At 42.5% G+C, this 23420-nt stretch overlaps 1 protein-coding gene across 1 annotated transcript in view; it reads left to right on the top strand.

The window, feature by feature from the left end:
• Positions 1-23420, top strand: part of Catspere (catsper channel auxiliary subunit epsilon) — a 90255-nt gene that overhangs the window by 39337 nt on the left and 27498 nt on the right. Inside the window, exons 7-14 of the mRNA XM_050143124.1 lie at positions 154-178; positions 4565-4642; positions 5521-5627; positions 7299-7791; positions 11863-12340; positions 17572-18014; positions 20449-20507; positions 22723-22798. Coding sequence (XP_049999081.1) covers positions 154-178; positions 4565-4642; positions 5521-5627; positions 7299-7791; positions 11863-12340; positions 17572-18014; positions 20449-20507; positions 22723-22798 — 1759 coding nt within the window. The remainder of the gene's footprint in view (positions 1-153; positions 179-4564; positions 4643-5520; positions 5628-7298; positions 7792-11862; positions 12341-17571; positions 18015-20448; positions 20508-22722; positions 22799-23420) is intronic.

Raw genomic sequence — 23420 nt, forward strand, 5'->3', positions numbered from 1 at the left:
CCCGGATTTAAACTACTGAAAAGTAAATAAATAAAAGTGGATTTGTGTTAATAATAAAAAAAAGAACAAAGAAGCATATATATTGAAAGTATAGTATTCTAACTAATGCTTACACCATGTTTATTAAAATGTATTTTATTTTTCTCCCAACAGAGAAAATTTTGAAGATTTAACCCAGGTAACTCTTGTCAATTTTGCATATCCATCACATGTCATTACTGTTTTCCATTTATCATTTATGTTTCCAGGTGAGGAATTTCCCAACGTACTTTTGTCATAAATTCTCCATAGAGTAGCAAGGCTCAGAGTGTGTTTTGAAGACCCCTTAGTTGGCCAGGAGGCCTAGTCAGGGAAGTTCAACCATATATTTACAGAAGGTGGATTTTTTTCTCCAATATTCTTTTATTAAATAGCAGAAACATTATTCAAGTGCCTTCTGTTGAAATACTAAAGAAAATTGGAAACTATTAGCAAATATTGTCTTGGTTGTTCTTATTTGGTAAAATATGCTCTTTTCACAAAGTACATGTTAACATATATTTTATGAATATAATGTAGCATGTATCATGGTTTTATAAATTAGTATTATTTGATGTGTTCTCAGTTTTATTACATGGTACATTTGATAAGTCTAACCCACAAAATACAAAAGCTTGCCGGGCGGTGGTGGCGCATGCCTTTAATCCCAGCATTCGGGAGGCAGAGGCAGGCGGATCTCTGTGAGTTCGAGACCAGCCTGGTCTACAAGAGCTAATTCCAGGACAGGCTCCAAAACCATAGAGAAACCCTGTCTCAAAACAACAACAACAAAAAAAAATACAAAAGCTTTACAGGACCCAGGTATGATTTGCAACCTGAGCAAACAGGAGGATGATGTAGGGGAATAAGAAATTTGAGGCCAGCTTAAGCTATAAAGCAAGATCTTGTCTCAAAACAAATTCCATGAAATTATTTAAAGACTGGAGATGTAGCTCATTTGGCAGAGCACTTTCCTGGCTTGCACAAAGCCCTTGGTTCAATCCCCAGAACCACATAAACTGTGTGGCTACTAATCCATGCCTGTGGCCCATGGATCAAGGCTGGTCCATGTCAGCACTCCAGAGACAAAGGTCCAGAGTTCAAAGTTATCTTCAGCAATACAGTGGGTTCAATCAACCCATAATCTCAAATGTTATCAAGGATATATAGAACAATCAGTTTTGGGCTACCCGGCAAGACCCTGTCTAAAACACTATACCCCAAAACAAAGGAGACATAATTCCAGTTAGGCAAAATATATAATGCACAAAACTCTTTAATAATGCCTTTTAAATCTAGATTTTTCTAGATTTAACTGAGTTGACCCCAAAGGTGGCAAGGCCAAATTCTACTAAAGAGAGTGGGAAGAAATTTACAAATGTTCTGAAAAGCGCCAGCAGCAGATGGTCTCCTCAGAGTCCTTGCTGCCTTTGCAGAGCAAACGATGCTAATGATGTCCCAGCAGACCATGACTATCTGATCTCTAGCATCTCTTAATCTATGTGCCGGGCACACAGTAGCAGGCGGGACAAGTCCCTACCCTCATCGTTGTGTTGTTACAGCTTGTTGAAAGGCATTATACAAAGCTGCTTATTCAATTTATAAATCCAGTATAATTCTAAAATCCAAAACTTGACCCAGTTCCGAAAATTATTGACATCTTTTTGAAAATACGCAAAAAGTTGGCATAAAATAGCAACAAGAAGTATCAACAGCAGGCAGTTGCCATGCAAGCATGGTGACCGGCGCTCCATTCCCAGAACCCACATAGAGGCGGGAAGAGAGAAGCAGGTCCACACAATTGTTCTCTTACCTCCACGCACCATGACACAACCACCAACCACATACACAAGTACACGCACGATAATAAATAAAATTGTAACTAGATGTCTAGAAGACAAAAAGCAATCATCTAGTATTGTCTATTGGTATTAGGCATCCCAGGAATCGGTCAGCATCACCTAGAACAGTATCAAAACGAAGGCTATAAAACATCATCACAGTACTTAGGGACTTATCACTAAGATTTTCCACAAAGAAAGACTCCATCCCCATATTTATGACCTAAGAATCACTACAGAAGCAAGTAAGAGAAACCTGCCACTCAGCTCATCAAAACAAAACAGCCAAGCCAAGAAGCTAAGGCCAGACCATCACAATGGCTAGCTCAGGTGCAGCTAAAACCATCACCAGAAGCCAGCAAGGACTTAAATGCCATGAATAAATTTAATATAGTAATTATTGATTATACTATAGTTAATATCTCATGCTATATACCCATCTCACACTTATAGAACATTTGGTAGGCTCTGTGTCAACAAAGGCAGATGATGGCCCATGCCTTCTGTAACAACTAGGCAATTAATTTAGGAATTAATAATAGAATTTCTTAGAAAGTCTCCAGGCGCAGATTTTTTTGTTTTGTTTTCCTCCCTCACTAGGCAACCCAAGCTGGCTTTAAGCTTGCAGTCTTCCTGACCCTGCTCTTAGATTGCTGGGGATTATGGACATATACCCTTACACCCAGCCTCCACCTTAGGGAAATCTAATGTGTGAGTGCTTGGCCTGCATGTATGTATGTGTGCCACGCAGATGGGGTGCCTTTGGAGGCCAGAATAGGGCACCTGATTCTCTGGAACTGGAGTTACAGATGAATATGAGCCAACATGTCTCTGAATCAAACCTGGCCCCTCAGAAGAACAGCAGAGCTCTTAAATTTTAAACACTGAGCCATCTCTCCAGTCCCCAGATAATGGAGATTTTAAATACATGTGTTCACGGATTATAAAAGAAACCAAAATGAACATTACAAAGTTTTTCTAATGTTTATTTAGTTTTATGCATACAGATTTTTCTTTTTTACCTGCCTGTACGACTGCACACCACGTACATACAGTGCCCCCAGAGGAGGGTGTTGGATCCTCTAAGGCTGGAGTTACAGACGGTTGTGAGCCACCATGTGGGTGCTGGGAATTAAACCGAGGTCCTTTGAATGAGCTGTCAGTGCTCTTAACCCCTGAGCCATCTCTCCAGCTTGAAGAATTACAAAGTATTTTAAACCAAATAATGACGACCTCCAGGCAGATATTCAAGAACAGACAGTCATCCCCCTCTCAGCAACAACCCAGAAGAAAAATATGTGCAAGGGACATGAACGTGAACCTTGAACACAGGGAGAGACCTTTGCATTTTCTCACAAAACAAACACAGTCAAACTACATCAAAATTCCATTTTTCATCCATCTGAGTGGCGCTGTCCGAGGAGATAGAAGGAAAGAGCTCTCAGTTATTGCTATGGCAGGCAGGTCTACCGCGGAAACTGCTGTGTAGTAGCTGGGAAACTTACTATGTGGAGCCAGCAAAAAGGCACAGTATGTGTGTGTCTGGGGGGCAGGGGGCATTGCCGCACAACTTGGTGACTTGGGTTTGATCCCTGGAACCCAAGTGTCCTGGTTATCTTTAACTGTCAACTTGACACAGCCATCTGACAGGAAAGCACGCGTGGAGGAATTGTCTCCATCAGATTTGCCCTTGGGTGTGTATTTGTATTAAAAGGAGGGAAGATGTATCTTTCTTGGTTCTATAGAAAAGTTTTTAGAACTTAGAGAAATGGAGCCAATAACTAACTGGCTCCCTGCGGGTGGGCACTGAGTGATGGAAAGGGGAGGCATTTGGTTGCTGTCGTTCTCTTTGTCATATAATTTGCTTTGGGCAATGTGAATAAATTATTCAAGAAAAAAATAAGGAAAAATGGTATCTGTTTTTATAAACCTATGATGTCAAATGCTAAGGATAAGTTACAAATGGTGTGCAGAGGGTGATTTCGTTTTCCATAAAACGTGGGGAAGTGTAGGAAGGCTGCCATGTCCATTTATGGTCTAAAGAAAGGCGTGTGATCATTAATACAGGATATTATCATCAATTAGTTCCAGAAAGATTTTTTTTGAACACTTCATGGACCTTTGTGTTGTTCTAGTTATTAAAAACTACAAACACTGCTTTTGATGTTTTAAAGTAGAAAATAATGAAAACCGTTTTCTCACTTTTGTTTTTATGTGTATGCATATTTAAGCTACACATACAACCGTGTGCCACCTGCCTGCCTGCTGCCTGCAGAGGCAGCAGAGAGCACTGGAGCCTTCATACCTGGAGTTAAAGATGGTTGTCAGTCCCCATGTAGGTGCTGGCAATTAAACCCAAGTCCCTCTGAGTAGCTAGTACTCTTAACCACGGAACCATCGCTTCAGCCCCAGTAATGAAAACATTTGAATTAATTAAGAACATTTTGAGTGGTTTTGCCACAACAACAACAACAACAAAAATGAAATTTGTATAAAATATAAGGAAATGCAAATGTTTTGTGTATTTTTAATATTCTCTGATAATTTTATGTATGCATAGAATGTATTTGTTTATACTAACCATTATCCCTCCCCCAAACTACTCTAAGATTCACCCTCTGTCCTCACCCCCTCCCAATTTAGTGTACTCTTCTTTTTTATAACCCACTGAGCCTGATTTGTGCCTCTCATATTTTCTTTTATAGACTGTCACTATATGGGTATATGATCCAGAAATTTCCAGCAGCGAAGAGTTGAAATGGACTGCGGAGAAACCTTCTCTTGTAAGTACAAACATCATCTTAGGTTAGATCACACAGGCTGCCTGTCTTTTTAAGGACTGAGTGTAAGCTATAATCAATGGATAGTCTTCTATCCACATGTGTGCCATGACTGACCTCCACATGTGTGCCATGGCTGACCTCCACATGTGTGCCATGGCCGACCTCCACATGTGTGCCCTGTGACCTCCACATGTGTGCCCTGTGACCTCCACGTGTGTGCCCTGTGACCTTCACGTGTGTACCATGTGACCTCCACATGTGTGCCCTGTGACCTCCACATGTGTGCCATGGCAATGCACACCGTTACCCACAACAAAAACACAAAATAAAAAGAAAAAGAAAAACTTAGGTTTCTGTATTTTCAGGATCTCAGCAGTCTTCATTCACGTAGGCTTCTGATGGAGCAAAGATGCCCTCAATATGTTGGCTCCCGTACCATGGCTTATATTCATTTATAGATCGGAGCAAGTACTGTCCCACGGAGCTGCACCTCTATTCATAAAATTCTTAGGGGGAAGAAGCTAGATGGTTAAAAGAAACAAAAAATAAGCTGGGTGATGGTGGCACATGCCTTTAATCCCAGCACTCGGGAGGCAGAGGCAGGCAGATCTCTGTGAGTTCGAGGCCAGCCTGGTCTAGAAGAGCTAGTTCCAGGACAGGAACCAAAAAAAGCTAAGGAGAAACCCTGTCTCAAAAATCAAAAAAAAAAAAAAAAAAAAAGGAACCAAAAATTAAATCTTGAAAGTTTGTTGAATATATATAAAAGCATAAATAATATCTTAATTAAAAGAACATTATTAAATACATGAAAGTAATTCCAAATACCTTTGGCTATGAAAATAATAAAAGAGAAACTTTATCTGTTTTTGTTTTTTCAGAATTCCAAAATACTAACCAACTTGTTGAACACCCTGGGGCAACACCCTCACGTTCACACGACAGCGAAGAGGATCACCTATGACCCGAATCCCTTAAGTTTGGAGGGGTATTTAATTTTTTAATTTACCTCTAATTTAAAAATCGGAAACTTTAAACAAGATTTGAAAACATTAGTGGACTTTTATAAAATGTATCTGACATGCGATTTCCAAGGGAAGAATTCCTTTATGCTACAGGAAAAATAACTTGCGATCATTTCGGCTGACAATCAACTCGGAAAACACCAGTCAGACTGGTGTTTAGAAACCTAACCCTCAATCTAAAAGCCTCAAAAGCGGTGACCATGTCCCTAAATGTTCCCAGCTCAGCTGTGAAAGTGGACTATAGCTGTGTGTGACTGTAATAGTCCCTGCCTCCACCAGTGCCCCGTAACACACAGGTTCTCTAATAACCAGAAAGGCAACCTCTGTTAACCAGCAAAGGTAGATCACAAGGTACAGACAGGCTTTCTTAACCTCCTGAGCTCCTAGCCACAGGCAGAGTGGGTTGGAACTAAGGGATATAGTTACTGTCTTCAACAAGGGAACCGAGATGTTCCCATGGAAGTGAACCCAGGCTACTGAGTGACACACTGCCTGACCCAGGCCTGCAGGAGAGGGAGGAGGGAGTACTTTCCTGAAAGTGAAGTGGCCAAATCGGGAGTCTTCTCAGTGTGGGTGAGGGGTGACAAGTTCCAAGACTTGCAGAAAACTGCAATGAATAGGTAAAGAAGTGCCACTCAGATCTTCGAAGGAGTAAGTCGGAACTCAAAGTATTCATGCTTTTATAACACTGTGGAAGTGGCAATGTAGGACCAGCGATCCCTATAAAACCAAACTGCAGGCCATCTCTGATGGAGCAGAAGGGCTGGGATTAAAGGTGTGTGCCACCACTGCCCGGCCCTTTCCTATTTTTAACAAGCTTTGTTGAATGATAACTTACACGCCATATAATCCACCATTGTAAACTATGGTTCACACCCATTCAGTGGTCGGGACATTCCCACTTGCCCACCTGGTGCCACTATTATACGAACATGACTTCTGGTTCAGTCACTCTCAAGTTGGCAAGCACCTTGGTTACACTTCCCTTCAGCTCTGCTGTGTACCATGCTGCTGGGAGCATCTGCATGTTGATTTGCAGCTGCCACCATGCCTTGTTTCTCCTTGACATGCAGAAACAGCTCGATTTCTGGGGCTTGTGGTATCCCTCACATCTGGTTTTTGAGGGATGACTTAAACTGTCCGGTTTTAAAGTCGCTACCCTTCTCAGATCTCCCTCGGCAGAACAGAAAGTTTCCTGCTTCTCTACACCCACTGCATGACACCTGTTATTGTCTGCCTTATATAGTAGTAACCATAGAAGGACCCGCTGATGAAATTAATAAGTGTGGTGTAGTTGACTTCAGAGGTAAGAAGGAAAGGCGTATCTAAGGGATTTGTCTTCGTCTGTCATACAAGAAAGCAATAGGTGATGTGTAAAACTGTATGTTAAGAAAGAGGGGGATGGGACTGTTTACTTGGTGTTAGTGAGACATACTGCAGAAAAAAAAGAGCATCCAAAGTCAAGAGTATTTTCCTCTCTGAGTGAAGAATAAACAAATGGAGCCATGGCAGCCTATGTTGATAAAAGCTTAGGATTTTTTTTAGATGTATAAGCTGTGCATGATGGATCAGAGAAAGCAGAGATAATTTTTCTTCTCTCTTTTTTCTTTTCTTTTTCATTTTTCTTTCCTTAGAACCTGGAACGTTACTCTGCCAATGTCCTCAGATGATGTAGTGAAAGAGATAAGAGGAACCGAAGTGGCTTTCCAAGATTGTTTCATTTCCAATCGCCCCTTCCTTCTGACGTTTCCATTGTTGATCCTCTCCTCAGGCCCAGCAGACTTACCAGTCACAGTGCCTGCTGGAAGTCCATTGATGCGTGCCAGTGGTGTCTGCGTTTATACGTTTTCTGTCCTGGTCACTGAAGATGAAACCTTCCAAACAAATGATTCCTTCCTTACCTGGACCAGGATAAGAGTCCCCCCAGGTATCCTGAGTGAAACTGACAGGCACAACGTCAGTGATGTGACCATACTCAAAGGCGCAATTGTTTTTATAATAAATGGTGGCATTTATGTAAAAACTGAGGGGTCATTTAGAAGACTGGACAAGAAAGACGGTGCTCCTGAAAGCGGCGTTGTTGGCGTTACAAGAAGAACGTGGTGTAAGGTCAGGTATTTATTTAAGGTTAGTGAAAGGTGATAAATGTGAGTATGTGTGTTATCTATATATTACTATAATGTTTATTCCGTACTATATTAGGGGCTCTACAAAGCATCTTTTTGCATGGTTATCATCTCTCTCAGCTAATAGCCCCACTTACCTTCTAAGACCATACAAGATTCAGCACGTTCAAGCTCATATTTGGCTAAAGACAGTTATCTAAAGATGTAAACAACTATGTCTCTGAAATTCAAGTTTTCTGAGGTATCTTAGCAATAAAGATGTTAGCCCCAGTGACAAAGAAAGGAATTAATCTTGTATGCTATCATGAAGAGCAAGGCAGTCACACTGTGAGGACTGAGCTTCCCTATATATGTTCCTCCAAGACCCTGTGTGCTTTCAAAAGTTAACCAACCTGCCCACAATAATATGGAGAATAGATACCAAAGCATTCTCACTACAAAACATAAATATTGCACAAAAATGTAAATGTTCTTAGAATACATCGTTGAGCTCCTAAAGAAACATGGCAAAAGCAAGCACACATGTTGAACATGAAAATGTATGAAATAACCAAGCCGACCATGAAGGATGGTCTGAATGATGTGTGGCTACAGTTCCAGTTGCCGTGAATCCTGGACAGTAGGGCTGGGCTATTCCTGGTAGCAACGATGGGGCCTGGCTTGCTTACAACATTCTCAGCTTGGGTGGTAATGAGTGTGGCTGCTCTGACACCCACCTCACAAACACTTCATAAAGCGTTTCATAGATCCACAACATAGGACCCACCAAGCTGCTCCCCACCTCAGGGAAGCCTTGGGGTGCTCTGCTCAGCTTCATCAACCCCACTGATGCTTTGGGAAATGAGCTTCCACTTAACCTGTGTCTTAATTGAATCCATTCTTTCCAAGAGGACAAGAATGAAAGGACATACTGCCGCTCCCACCCCCACCCCCTATTCCCAATCCCCACAGTAAGAGAAATTCTTGGAGGAAAAAAGCTGTCCCGAAGGACTGGCCCAGAGGAAGATGCAAATTTCAACATGTGCGCTGTCCTCAGGACTGACCTCTGACTGTCAAAGTTCAGATACCAGGAGGCGAAGCCTTGGGACAGAGTAAAGTGGGGCGGGGGGGGGGTATGGAACAAACTCTTTTTGCATAAAATGACCTCCAAAGAGATCCTAATACATCCAAACCTCTGTCAGCTTTCATTACAGAAAGTGGAGGGACTGGAGATTGGCTTAGCAGTAAAGAGCGCTGAGTGCTCTCCCAGAGGACCTGACTTTGAGTCCCAGCACCCACGTGGTAGCTCAGAAACATCTGTAACTCCAGTCCGAAGGGATCCAATACCCTCTTTTGACCTCCTTAGGCATCAGAAATGCACATGGATGTACAGACATATATCTAAGCAAAACACTCATATACATGAAATGATAAAATAAATCTAAAAATTAATGTTCTAAACACTAGGATAGTTTAAAAATGCAGGTAATACTTAAGAATATACATGCATACACATGTGGAAGAGAGGTCATGTATTTGAAAGAGAACAAGAAGGGGATATGGAAGAATTTGGAGTAATAAAAGGAAAGGGGAAATGATGTAATTATATTAAAATCTCAAAAATAAAAGAACCGTTTCTTTAAAGTGTTTCCCTCTGGAGTGTTCCTACACAGCAGCCAGCTCACGGTCGCTTAGGTGTTTGAATTCACAGTATGTATGTGGGTTACTTACATGTAACACCTGGGAAGGGAAATCTATTGATTTCCAAATTGGCCTCTGTGGATCATCTCTATTGTTAATTGGTGGTGAAGGCCCAGCCTCGAAGTAGCCGGCGCCATTTCCTAGGGTTTGGTTCTGACCTGGGTCATGTGTGGAGCAATGGGCACCAGTGAGAGAGGACGCCAGTGTGGAGAACACAAGTTCACATGCCTTCTTTCTCTCTCTGCTCTTGACTGTGGATGCGACGCTACTTCCAGCTCCCGCCTCGACCTCCCTACAGTGTTGGACTGCAACCCGGGACTGGGAGCCAAATCAACCCAAATCCTTCTCCCTTGGGGGCTGCCCTTGGTTAGTTTTTGATCACAGGAATTGGAAAGATTGGGAAGACACATTTCTGTATCAGAAAAGAAGAAATTCTCAAATCAAACATCTCTGTTTCCATATTAAAGAAGTAGCTGAGGGCTCTGAAGGGATGCCATAGTAGGGTCTTTCTTCTGTTACATATCAGTATCAATATTCATTTTAAAAGCTTGTAGTAATTACAAAATATCTATAGCAGGGTTTTTTTTTTTTCTTCATAGTGGTTCTGCCTTAACCCAACTCTGGCATATCCCATCTTCCAGCACTTCAACTTAGTGGGTGTAAAGTGGCATTTCATTTTAATCTTATATCTAGACATCCTGTTTTTTTCTTTCATAGTGCTGGAGTTAGAACCCAGGACCTCACTTCCAGTCCCTAGGTCTTATGTATTTCTTGCTCGTGTCTTTCTTCTCTTTAACCATCACCCTTTATGTATCTTTGTATTTAAGGAGAGTTTCTTATAGACTTAAAAGTTTTTGTGTTGTTGTTGTTTTTTAATCCATGGTGATAATCTCTGCCGTTGAGTACAATCTGTTTAGATGTAGTGTTAACTACTACTATAGCTGGATTAAGACTACTAATTGGGAGGCTGGAGAGATTGCTCGGTGGTGAGGAGTGCTTGCTGCTCAATCATGAAGATCAGAGTTCAGATCCTAGCACCTATGACAGGCAGCTCTCAAAGACCTAGAGCTCAGTACTGAGAGATACAAAGTATTTGTTTGGCCTCCGTGAGCACCTGAATACCTGTGGGCATACACACACACACACATACACCCCAAACCTTTGGGAGGAAAAGACCACTGTTTTGGCTTCTTTTCCCCTCTACCAGGCATTGAAGCTAGGTCCTCATGAATTTTTGTCAATCATTCTACCACTGAGTCACCTCCCAACAGCAACATTTTTTTTTTTTTTTTGGTTTTTCGAGACAGGGTTTCTCTGTAGCTTTGGTGCCTGTCCCGGAACTAGCTCTTGTAGACCGGGCTGGCCTCGAACTCCCAGAGATCCGCCTGCCTCTGTCTCCCGAGTGCTGGGATTAAAGGCGTGCACCACCACTGCCCAGCTCCAACAGCAACATTTATTTCTATCCCACTGGTTCTTTGGTCCTTTGTTTCTTCATTCTTACCTCATTCCAAATGGACTGTAAAAATTTTTAGTATTTTTGCGTTGTCTCATAGATTTTTTAAAATAGGAACTATTTTTAGTGGTAAAACTGAGATTTATAATAATAATCTTTAACTTATCAGGTTTACTTTTAAATGATATACTGCATAGAGCTCAATAAAAATCGATAAAAAAAATAGCATACAATGTCACAACACTGTAGAAGCTTGTGACTGTGTCTTTGTATTTATACTCCAGTCCTTTGTATGGTCTCATATTTTACTTCTAACGCATTGTTAATATTACACTTTGAGTAGTCTAATATCAGAGAAACACATAGATGATAGTGTAAAATGATAAAAATTAAAACAAAGAAAACTGGTTTTTTTTCTTGTTTCATGGGATAGTTGGGTTGGTTTGTTTGTTTGTAATTGAGACAAATTATACATTGGCATCTAACTAAGAAGTAGCCTCCCTCAAGCTCCCAGCTTCTGGGACTACTACAGGTGTTCACGACCACGGCAAGAGTGATCAATAAGAAGCCAAGAAAGGCTGATATTTTCAAGTGTAAAGGAAAATATCATTGATTCTTTCTACTGCTAGAAATGTGAGGAAAAATTAATGTAACTATTTCTTTTCATGATATCTAGTATGACATGTTTTTCTCCATTGGACGTCAGTTCCTAAAGTTTTATTCTGAAATATGCTTGGTAATAGCTCGGTAACTACCTCCTTTTCACTTCATCACCTTTGGTGCTGGGGATGAAAGCCAGAGTATCGGGAGCCCAGGAGTCTGTGCCGCTGAAGATCTGGCACTGCTCTTCACTGTCGAGAGCGGGAAAAGACAGAGACAGAAACTGCCAGACCACTCTCTGTCCCTGAAATTTTTTCCGTTTTTTTTTTTCTTTTCTAGTTTGAAAAAAAAAGAAGCAGAATGGCAATATGGACAAAAAGTGAAATTTATCTTGGATATCCTAAATTTAAATATGAAAAAATACTAGATATCTCAGAACTGAAAGACGTGCTAAAGTTTGGCAGTACCGACGAAGTAGAAATACATTATTTGGCGTACACGTGGCACCCTCTGGAGCTTGCTGCGCTAGTGTCCTATTGCTCCCCCTGCACTACCACCAAAAAGATGTTCTTGCTGCTGTATAACGAGGATGCACCAAAGTGGGTACTCCAGGACTTCCAACTAGAGGTGCCCGTGGACAGAACATTGAAAGCATATTTCCTTTACTCGGCCCTGCCGGATTTGATCGTGTGGGATGACCGCAGCATATACTATTTCTACCAAAACTACAGCATTCATGGAATTTTAACAGCAGAGTCAGGAGAGAGCGATCTGTCAAAGTTATCAGGTGGCAGCAAAATCCACAACATCATTTCAGGTGAGGAGTTCTCAACCCTGCCAAAATATTCTGGGTTTCGTTGTATTGGTGTTCCAATATGTGGCACCTTTAATGGCTGTGAGTATACATTTAGCCACCTAAAGCTTAATCAATTTTAAACTTGACCAGTGTTAAACTGTGATCCCATGTGGCAGAATGGTGGACTCAAAAGTTTCATTTCACTAGCTTGGCAGATGCTAAGGGAGCAGTTTATTTATTGTCAGGGTAGGAGGTGCTGTGCTGTCTTTTGTTTTGTTCTTTTGAGCAGAGCTCCTCTGTGTAACAACCCTGTCTGTCCTGGAACTGAACTTTGCAGACAAGGCTGACCTCAAACTCTGAAAGTGTTATATTGTTTAATGTTCCTAAGGTTCGCACAACTAAGTACCTTGATCTGTAGCTCCATGCCACAGTCCTACAAGCCAGCTAGGAACCAGAAATCAAGTTGCCAGCAGAACATGCTCCTCTGTAACCTGGAATTTGGGGAGTGGGTGGTGTTTTCTCTTTGTTTTATTTTTGCTTTTCCCCTTTGTAGGCAGAATCTGTTTGTTTCTGTGCTGCCCAGACCTGAATAATCACACAGAAACTATATTAATCACAACACTGTTTGGCCAATAACTTAGGCATATTTTTAGCTAACTCTTACATCTTAAATTAATCCATAATTCTTGTCTGTGTTAGGCACATGGCTTGGTACCTTTCATCAATGAGACATTCTCATCTACTTCCTCTGTGTCTGGGTGATGACTGCAGACTGAGCCTTTGCTCCTCCCAGAATTCTCCTATTCTGGTTGCCCTGCCTACATTTTCCTGCCTGGCTACTGGCCAATCAACATTTTATTAAACCAATACAAGTGACAAATCTTTACAGGGTACAAGACCATTGTCCCACAGTAACCTGTAGTAATGAGAGAGAGAGAGAGAGAGAGAGAGAGAGAGAGAGAGAGAGAGAGAGAGAGTGCTGGAGTGCTGTGTCCCACCATCTGGCTAGCTTATGCCTGAAATAATCACACGGAACTGGTATTAATTAGATTACTGCCTGGCCCATTATATCTAGCCTCTTTTTGGCTAATTCTTATATCTTGCTTTAACCCATATCTAGTCATCTGGGTAGTACCATGTGATTGTGGCTTACCAGCAAGAGTCTAACCTATGTCCGTCTCAGGCAGGAGAATCATGGCGTCTGCCACACTTAACTTCTTCCCAGCATTCTGTTCTGTCTACTCTGCCCACCTATGGGCTGCCCTATCAAAGGACCAAGGCAGCTTCTTTATTTAACCAATGAAATCAACACAAATACAGAAGGACCTCCTACACCAGTAACCCATCTCATGGACACATCAGTCCAGTCTCTCCTCCTGTTACTATACTGTGTTCTTCATGTGCACCTTGTTTTCATGTGGACACCTTTTGAAAGGACACAACCAAAGCAAGGAGATACTTTGTGTATACAAACTCTTGCTGCTCAAGCCCAATGACCCAAGTTTGGATCCCCAGGCCTGGGCACAGTAACATAGCATTTATTATCCCAGCACACCCATGGGAAATGAGAGGCTGGCCAGCTAGCTTAGTTTATAGCTGGTGGGAAGACCCTGCCTCAGAGAAGGCATGAAGGAGAAGCAGCTCTAACACCTGAAGGTTGTCCTTTAACCTTTCTTACACACTACCAGTGAGCTAAACCCCCAAACCCCAATGTAGGTTTATATAGATCTATATTCTAATCCACAAACAAACCACCCAAAATAGTTAAGCCTCAACTTTCCAGTCATCTGGAGAAATGGATTTATATGTCATAATTTGCAGTTAACCCTTTCTTGACCCCGTGTTACCCTCTAACTCACAGCACTTCAGTCTTCTTCCGTATATATTGCAAGGAAGTGTTGTATAGCAGCACTCTTTGTCCCTCTCCGCTGTTTCCCTTCAAATCAAAACTTAGCAGACTTTCTACCAGTCAGCCTTCTTAACTCAGAGTTTGCTTTTCGGGAACCTTGAGTGATCCACCGGTGGCCTTTGAAATAATTTGACATGATCTCTGGGCCTTTCCTTAAAATGCCTTTTTAACTTGGCTTCTAGAGAATCTCTTCTCCCCATGTGTACCCCTCCTCCTCATCCTCCTTCCTACCCCTCAACATCATAACTTCAGAACAGCAAGCCAAGCACCCCAGAGCATGTTTTGCTGACTTCTGAACTCTGTTGATCCTTGTGGTTTGCCCTGCAGCCAGCATCCCCAGGCTGATCTCACTGCTCCTATCTCCGGCTGCCCTTGCCAACACATTTATGGGGATAAGTAGCAGTCATTCCAAATCTCAAGTGTCCGAGATATTTATATTGAAAGATGCCTAAGGAGATTTGTAAAATACACCTCTTGGTATGTCTGTGAGAGCAACAAGGGATGCCTAACTGAAGGAGGCTGGGGAACCTGCCCTGAGTCATCACAAAATCCCATTGGCTGGAGTCCTGAATGAAATAGGAGAAGAGGAGAGAGCCAGCCAGCGCAGGCACTTCCCTGCTTTCTGCCCACCATGAAATAAGCAGCCTCCCCTTCCATGGGCTCCTGCTAGCATGGTGGTGAGCATCTATTTGGGCCCAAAGTCAGACAGTCAGCTCACTTGAGACTCAACTCTCAACCCGGAAGTCAAAATGAATCACTCCTTCTTCTAAACTGTTTCTGTCGATGAGAACATGATCAACCAAACCACACAGAACAAAAATGGTACCAGACAGATACAGTCACTGTTGTAGCCAGATTTGACTGTAGTTCTTTTTTTTTTTAGTGCCTAAGACAAAGTTTTTTTTTTATTGCTTTATAAATAATACCATTCAAAATTTCCACTTCCTCCCCTCCTTTCATTTCCCTCCCGCTCCCACCTCCCCCTCCCCCTCCAGTCCTAAGAGAGGGCAGGGTGTCCTGCCCTCTGGGAAGTCCAAGGTCCTCCCCCCTCCATCCAGGCTTAGGAAGGTATAGTTCTTAAACCTCTGAGGCTCACCTGTAGTAATAATCTGGAAAAGTATGAAGGTGCAGGCTAGAGCAGTTCTGGAATGTTACATGCAAGGCTTAAAATGTACTTTTGTTTTAATTATGTACATATGTGATTGGAGGTGTATGAGCACATGAGTCCAGGTACCTGGGATGCCAGAGAAGGGTCATCTGGAGCTGGAATTACAGGCAGTTGTGAGCTGCCCGTGACATGAGTGCTGGGGACAGAACTTAGGGCCTCTGGAAGAACAGTTCTGGACACCGAGGTCAATGGTCCAGTTCTGGTGAGAGCTCAGAAGATCAAACTGTCATTAGAAATGTGGGCAGGAATGACTGGGTTAAAGAATCTGAGAAGACAGCCATGTTCCAGCCTGGCAAAGAACTTGGCTATGTTCTGCTCGTGTCCAGAGTCTGCCCATATCCAGAGGCTGAGATTTAAAGTAAAAATCAAATTAATTTTGTGAAGGGACTGTCAAGACAGCCTGCATTACAGGTTTTACTGGCTGCTTTAGCAAGGTTCTTGGGAACCGAGAGCAAAAAGGATGGAAATCTTTGATGTTTACACAGAAAGGTCTGTGAAAATTTGAGGCTGAGGAAGGCCTGCTTTCTGAAGAGATTGCCACTGTTAACTAAAAGCCATGTGTTTTGTCTTTGGGACCATAGAAAAAGTTACCTTGGGAACTGGATAGGACTCACCCAGTGCATACTTGAAGGTATCAAAGAATACAAGCATGTGAGAGTCTCTCCCCTTTGAAAGGAGCCTCCAGGGTACCCTGCCAGCACAGAAGACCTCAGAAGCTGTTTCTCAAGATTCTTTTCACTATGCTCAGTCACATAGATACTCAGAGGCCAGTGTGGCTGTGGTCTAAGGGAGCCTGGCCACCCCTGAAATTGGCAATAGACCTTGGCTTCATCCACACTATGACAGTTTTGTAGGCATGCAAACTATAAGAGCTAATGGGGTGGTGGTTTAATTGTAGACAGATTTGATTTATATGCAGATTTAATTGTACCCTGTAACTGCTTAATCATTCACCAAAAATATCCACTATGTCATCCCCACACACATTTCTTCCCTTCCACCTTTTGATTCACTGCAAATTTAATTAGTATATTATTTATGGTAATTTATGAATTAGTGATTTACTCTGCTTGCAAATGTAAGATACATTGAGCATCATACACCCCTGACTCCATGCTTCAACCTCCCTGCTTCCAACCAGTCATCTCCCAGGGTTGCCCTAGTCCTGTCCCATTTTAGGCCAAGCACTCTGTTAAGGTGAGAAAGACAGTGGTTTCTCATCCAGTACGGAATGCATTATCCTACTAGGATGACCCACACAATACTACAGGCTGAGTGCTTTAAACAATACACATAAATTTCCTCACATTTCTGCCAGTCCAGAGTCAAGGCACTATCAGGAATGAATTCTATTGAGCCAACAGTCTCCTCCTCACTGTCTTCCCAGGACCCTAACCTGTGTGTGTGTGTGTGTGTGTGTGTGTAGAGGGGGGGGGGGGGGGGGGGGGGGGGGGGGGGGGGGGGGGGGGAGGGAGAGAGAGAGAGAGAGAGAGAGAGAGAGAGAGAGAGAGAGAGAGAGAGAGAGAGATCTTCCTGAAGGGTGTATTCTTCTTCTTTCAAGGATGCCAGTCCCACTAGGTTAGTGTCCTGTGCTTATGACCTCATTTAACTAGAATTACTTCCTTAAAGGCTCTGTTCCCCAGTGTAGTTAGAGGGGCGAAGAAAGCTCCGGGATACAAATTTGAAGGAAGCACGAGTCTGACTGTAACATCCTCCTCTCTGATAGTCCTGCCCTTGCCACATTCATGCTCTTTACTTAAAACACTGCGTATGTGGTGTGATAAAAGAGACATAGCGGCTGTGAAGAGACGTGCTCCTTGAATACGTGCCAAGTTTCCTGCTTGTTCACTCTAGGTTTTTTTCAAGATATGTAGTCATAATAGAAGGGATTCTTTTTAATCAAAGTATACGTCAATAAAAACATGACTTACGCTGACTTAAAATAACCCAAATCTGGCCCAGTGAGAGGGATCCACAGGTAAAAAGTGCTTAACACCAAGCCTGACAATCTGAGTTTGATTCCACGGAGCCCACAAACGGGAAAGAGAGAACCAAATTTCCCACATCTCCACTTGTGTGTTATAGCATATGTATGTACGTGCAGGCACATGCACACACAAATAAACATTACGAAACTAAATAACATGTAAACATTTTCTTCTCTCTCTTTTCCAGATCATAAAGGGGATATTTTGGTAAAAATGGAAAATAACATAATGTTCTTTTTCAAGTCTGACATTTCACATGCAATCAAGCTACATGCATGGATGAATACAACAATAAAGACAGCGTTTTACCAAAACCAACTTACTAAACCTTATTTGTTATGTTATAGTGATCAAAACGGGCTGCAGCATCAGGATTACCCCTTATATCAGGAGCTACAAAGTGTATTTTACAAAACCCCAGAACAATGCCCATATGTGGCATTTCAACACAATATTTTTAGTCAAGTTTACTTTATGGACAAAGGAACTACCCTGACATTTTGGACCCAATTAGTCTACCTAGAAAATACAGGTCTCAGTATTGTTGTAGAGCACTACGGCCCAAATATATTGACCTGGACACAGGAAGTCTCCTATGAGATTGCCTCGGGCTTCTCCACCAAAAGTATGGTAAGTTGGTATTTTTTATTTAGTTTGAATAAACATAAAAACATGAGCTGCTTCTTGTTCTTGTTCTTCTTTGTGAGAGACAGAGAATATTACTCAACAGGTAGGCTAGGCTAGTAAGCTGGTGAGCCCGAGGGGTCACCTGCCTCTGCACACCTGGGAAGAATTATCCGAAGTTAGTTCCTGGCCATGCCTGTAAGAGATTTTCTTGAGTAGGTTAGTTGAAATGGAAAGTCTGAATTGAGCATGGCATCTGGGCTTCGGCCCAGACAGAAGCAAGTCAGAGGAGAAACCTTGGGCTTTAGCCTACTTGCCTTTGCTCTCGCTGATGAGCGTGTCTACCCGGGTTATACTGCCGCCACCACTGTTTCCCACTGCTACTGGTGACATCAGAACCCAATTTTTTTATTTTTGTCCTTCTGACATGAAATGAAAACCAGCAGCTCTCCAGGAAACCCACAGGCTTTCCGCACCAGAATGGGACTGTGGAAACGGCCAGCCTCCTAGACTAAGCAGCTGCTGGCCTACCAGCCTCTCTAGCATGAGGACCGCCCCCGTTGGACTAGCTAGACCATATCATGTAAGCCATCCCACTTTAAAAGTAGCTGCCAGGCTGTTACTGTCTCCAGAGTTTTGGGTACAGCCACTGTTGTGCACCCAGCCTACATCATGTAAGTCAGTCTAATAAATCTGCTGTTTCCGTTCCTGGGGTGGGGGCTCTAATACCTGAGGAAGCAGGCGAGCTCTGAGACAAACAAGGTATGTTACACAGCCGAGGAGAATGCAAACAATAGTTGCAGAGTTATTGCAGCCGTATTTCCAAACCACCACTATAACAGAGGTAAATATAAGGTATATAGTATTGTGTATTGTATTTTTTTTTTTTTTTTGGTTTTTCGAGACAGGGTTTCTCTGTGGCTTTGGAGCTTGTCCTGGAACTAGCTCTGTAGACCAGGCTGGTCTCGAACTCACAGAGATCCACCTGCCTCTGCCTCCCGAGTGCTGGGATTAAAGGCGTGCGCCACCACCGTCCGGCTTGTATTGTATTTTAATATTATACAGTATTGTCAATATAGAGCATAATATTATTATACGATATTGCATTATTGATTGTCACATTATATATAATGTATTGTTACACATTAAAATATACTAATTATTAATACACAATAATAAAATCCCCAAAATGTGGGAGGCTGAAATTACAGGAGCGCACATTCACACAGCGAGTGAACATTTTTAAAAACTCTCAAAAACAACAGAAAAGAAAAGGGTCTGGAACTAAAGCAAAGAAGATATGTGTGATGGTTCAGAGAAGAACCATCTAGAAAGGAAAATTACATTGTGGTCTTCTGATCTTAGGACATAAGGAGACAGAAAAACCAAAGTGCTGCAGTGACCAAGGCTGAATGTGGGGAGCGCGAAGCCTGAAAGGGGCCTGGGAAAGGATCCAGTCAGTGAGGTGCTTGCCCTGTAAGCACAAGGACATGAGTTTGATCCCCAAAACCCATATATTTAAAACAACAACAACCCAGGTTTGGTAGCACACACTTTAAATCCCAGCATCTTGTTCTTAGAGACAGACAGATCCCTATGGCTCGCTACCAGCCCCACTTCCGTGACAGGCCCTGCCTCAAGAGGAAGTGGGCAATCTGGAGAGATGGCTCGGTGGCTAAGAGAACCTGAGTACCAATCTTGGAGCCCAGATGATAGCTCACAACCATCTGTAACTCCAGTTCCAAGGGTTCTTATGCCCTCTTCTAGCTCGGAGGGCACTGTATGCATGTGGCACACATACATACAGACATGCAGGCAAATACACATCAAATAAAAGGTAAAAGAAATTTTTTAAAGATCACAAATGATACCTGAGAAACAACATGCAAAGTTGTTCTCTGGCTTCCCCAAGGAATACATGGGCACATGCACACACACACACACACACACACACACACACACACACGAGTAAAAGAAGGAACAACATACAATAATGTATACATAATTAAGATTTTACAAGAGCAAGATTTGGAAGAAGAAAAAAAAAAGGCCAGTAATGGCCAAACCCATAAAGACATTCGTCACCAAGCCTGAGGACCCACATAGTAGGAGAGAACCAACTCCTGTAAGTTGTCCTCTGACCTTTATATGTATGTCATGGCACATGCATACCCCTGCACACACACACACACACACACACACACACACACACACACACACACACTAAATGGATAAATAAATAAATGTCAAGTATATTATTTCTCTTACTAAAACATTTAAATGTCTAAAGTATACAACGTGTCTTACAGAAAGTTGGTTTGCACTGATGAACACTGTAACCTGTTCCAGTGTATCTAGATGTCAAACCTAAATGATACTAACTTGAGGCCCCGTTTCCACCTTTTCTGCTCGACAGAAACTTTGTTATTTTCTTTTTCAGTTAACAACATTTTTTCAGCAAACAAATTACGAATTAGTAGATAATTACTTCCAGCTACAGTAAGTATGACTTTTAAATACATTACTTGAGTTTCTGATGTTTTTGTTTTCTTTTATTTAAATGAACTCGCACCCTTTCCAAAGTCCAAATTTCAAATTCTTTTGCATGTCTAGATCTATGTAAAGTGAATATTCAGCCTTTAAAATGTAGGCACTCCTTGCAATCCAGTGGGATATGATCTGACCAATGAACTCCAGGGGTCATCCTGTGTCCCTTTACCCCCTTTGCTGGGATTACACTATGCCTGTCTTTTACATGGGTGCAGGAGATCCAAAATTCAGGTCCTCGTGCTTATGTGAAATGGTGGCACATGTCTGTAATCCCAGCACTGGGGGCAAGGAGACACGGGATGATCTCTGGAGTTCATTGCTCAGCCATTCTAGTCCAATCAGTGAAGGTCAGTAAGAGCTTGTCTTAAAAACTAAGGTGGGCAATGATTAAGAAAGATATCTGGCGTCGACCTCTGGTCCCTACTAGCACATAAATGAGTACACACATGCATGTACACGCAGATGTATACACACACGCGCGCGCGCACACACACACACACCACAAAGAAGAAAGAAAAGACAACAAGATGGAGGGGCAGAGATAGGAAGAGCTTGGAGAAAATGCTTCTTGTATACAGTAGTCAGGAGAGTCTCTGTCACCCTTTCTTGTTCACTCTGGCTTTGAGGGATGGCTGATCACAGCTGTCCATTGATGAGATCTAGATTTATCTAGGAGATGGTCTCTGAACATGCCTATGGGGATCATCATGCTTAGGCTAACTGAAGTGAGAAGACCAGACCTTTGTGAGTGGGACCATTCCCTGGTGAGCTGGCTAGTTTTATGTCAACTTGACACAAGTTAAATCATCTGAAAGGAGGCGACCTCAGTTGAGAAAATGCCTCCATAAGATCCAGCTATAGGGTGGTTTCTTAATTAGTAATGGGAGAAGGCCCAGCCCATGCTGGATAGTGCCATTCCTGGGCTGGTGGTCCTGAGTTCTAGTAAAAAAAAAAAAAAAAAAAAAGCAGGCTGAGCAAGCTATGCGGAGCAAGCCAGTAGGTAGCACCCCTCCTTGGTCTCTGCATCAGTTCCTGTGTCCAGGTGTCTACCCTATTTGAGTTCCTGTCCTGATGGCCTTTGATGATACAGAAGTCTAAGTCAAATAAACCCTTTCCTCCCCAAATGGCTTTGGTCATGGTGTTTGATCACAGCAATAGTGACCCTAATTAAGACACCTGGAATGTAAATAGGGAAAGGTACACCAGAGGCAGCATTTATCCATCTCTGTTCCCTGGCTATGGATGTGATTCTTCTTGCTGCCTTCACTTCCTCATCAAGATAAACTCTACCTATGAACTGTGAACTCAATATAGACTCTCCTTTGTAACTGGAGGTTTCTTTCCCGCTCACCAGTTCCTGAATAACCACTCTGTGTCTTAATATTAATTACACACTGTTTAGACTATTGGTTCAGGCTTATTATTAACTAGATCTTACAACTTAACCCATTTCTTTTAGTCTGTATTTTACCACCTTGACCTGCTTTCTCCTGAATGTGCTCTTCTTTTTGTTCTATGGAGTCCCCACCCCCTTGGCAACACCTTTGAAACAATGGAGAACAGTTCACCTCATAACCTCATTAAGTTGCATAATTGATTTGAACTCAAAGAAAGGCCAGACAGAAAGCCTTTCTTAGTACCATGTGTACATGGATCATTTTGTGTCTGAGCAAAACAGAGGTTTCAAAAAGAACAGAAACACAAGATTCAAAAGCTTGATTTCAGACACTACTTCCTGGTAAGATTTTGCTTTTCAGGCAGGGGTCTCGATGGAAAAGAAAATATCTTAGATAATTTTATGTGTGGTCTATACTGTGCAGAACCTCAGTACCCAGACACTGAGGATAAGTTGTGAAGAGAGTGAGGAAGTACCTAAAATGCTGCCGGATACTCACTTCTGTTTCATGCTGCGCTACCATATGGTCAACGAGGAGATCCAATAGAGCAGGAAGGGGGTGGGGGGGAGTACTGGAGCTGCCGTAGGACATTTCCATAGTGAAGAGCTGCCTTCATGGAAGTAGCCACCTTCCAGGTTTCTTCAGCTCTCCAGAGGGTTCAGCCCCACATGTACTAGGACTTCACATTTGCTCGCTATAAAGACTGATTCCTGACTGTCTCCTGCTGCCATGAGTCTACCATAACCTGCATGCATTATTTTTCCCAGGCAAAAGAACATGGGTCTCGTGCTTGTTCAATTCCGACCTACCGAATCTTCAAAAATGTGTCCAGTTTCCAAACAGGTGGGTAACATGGTCCGGAGATCAACTATTTTTCTTCAAAAATATATAGTCAGGGACTGGGAGGTGGGTCTGTGGATGAAGCCTTTGCCACACAAGCGGGAGGACTAGAGTTTGGCTCTTCAGAGCTCACATAAAGGCTGGGTGGGTGTGGCAACCCACCTTGGATAATCCCAGCATTTGGATGGTGGAGTCAGGGGATCCCCAGAGCAAGCTGGCTGGCTAGACTAGTCACATCAGTGAGCTCTGACTTCAACGGAGAGACTCTGCCTCAAAAAACAAGGTTGAGAGCAGTTGAGGATGTTTCCTGGCACCAACCTAAGGCCTCCACACTTAAGTATACACATGGATATTCGCCTACACGTGTATGTACCTACACATACATGGGCACACACACGAGCACACCGCACACACAGACACACACTAAACAATGTATAGTTGGTAAACTAAACAATACCTTTATCTTCCATGCAGTCCTCTCCCCTCTGCTTCTCATGTTGCAATGTTTCACTGGGAAGATATCCATCCTTTGTTTTGGAAGCAGAAGATACAATTTCTGCCTCCTGGAAGTCTTTCAACTAAAGTGGGATTGTGTAAATGTATGAAAAAGGGGGCAGCATTATTA

This window comes from Alexandromys fortis, unplaced genomic scaffold (assembly GCF_014885135.2).
Source record: "Alexandromys fortis isolate MF-2015 unplaced genomic scaffold, M_Fortis_MF-2015_v1.1 scaffold_51, whole genome shotgun sequence".
NCBI classification, from domain to species: Eukaryota; Metazoa; Chordata; class Mammalia; order Rodentia; family Cricetidae; genus Alexandromys; species Alexandromys fortis.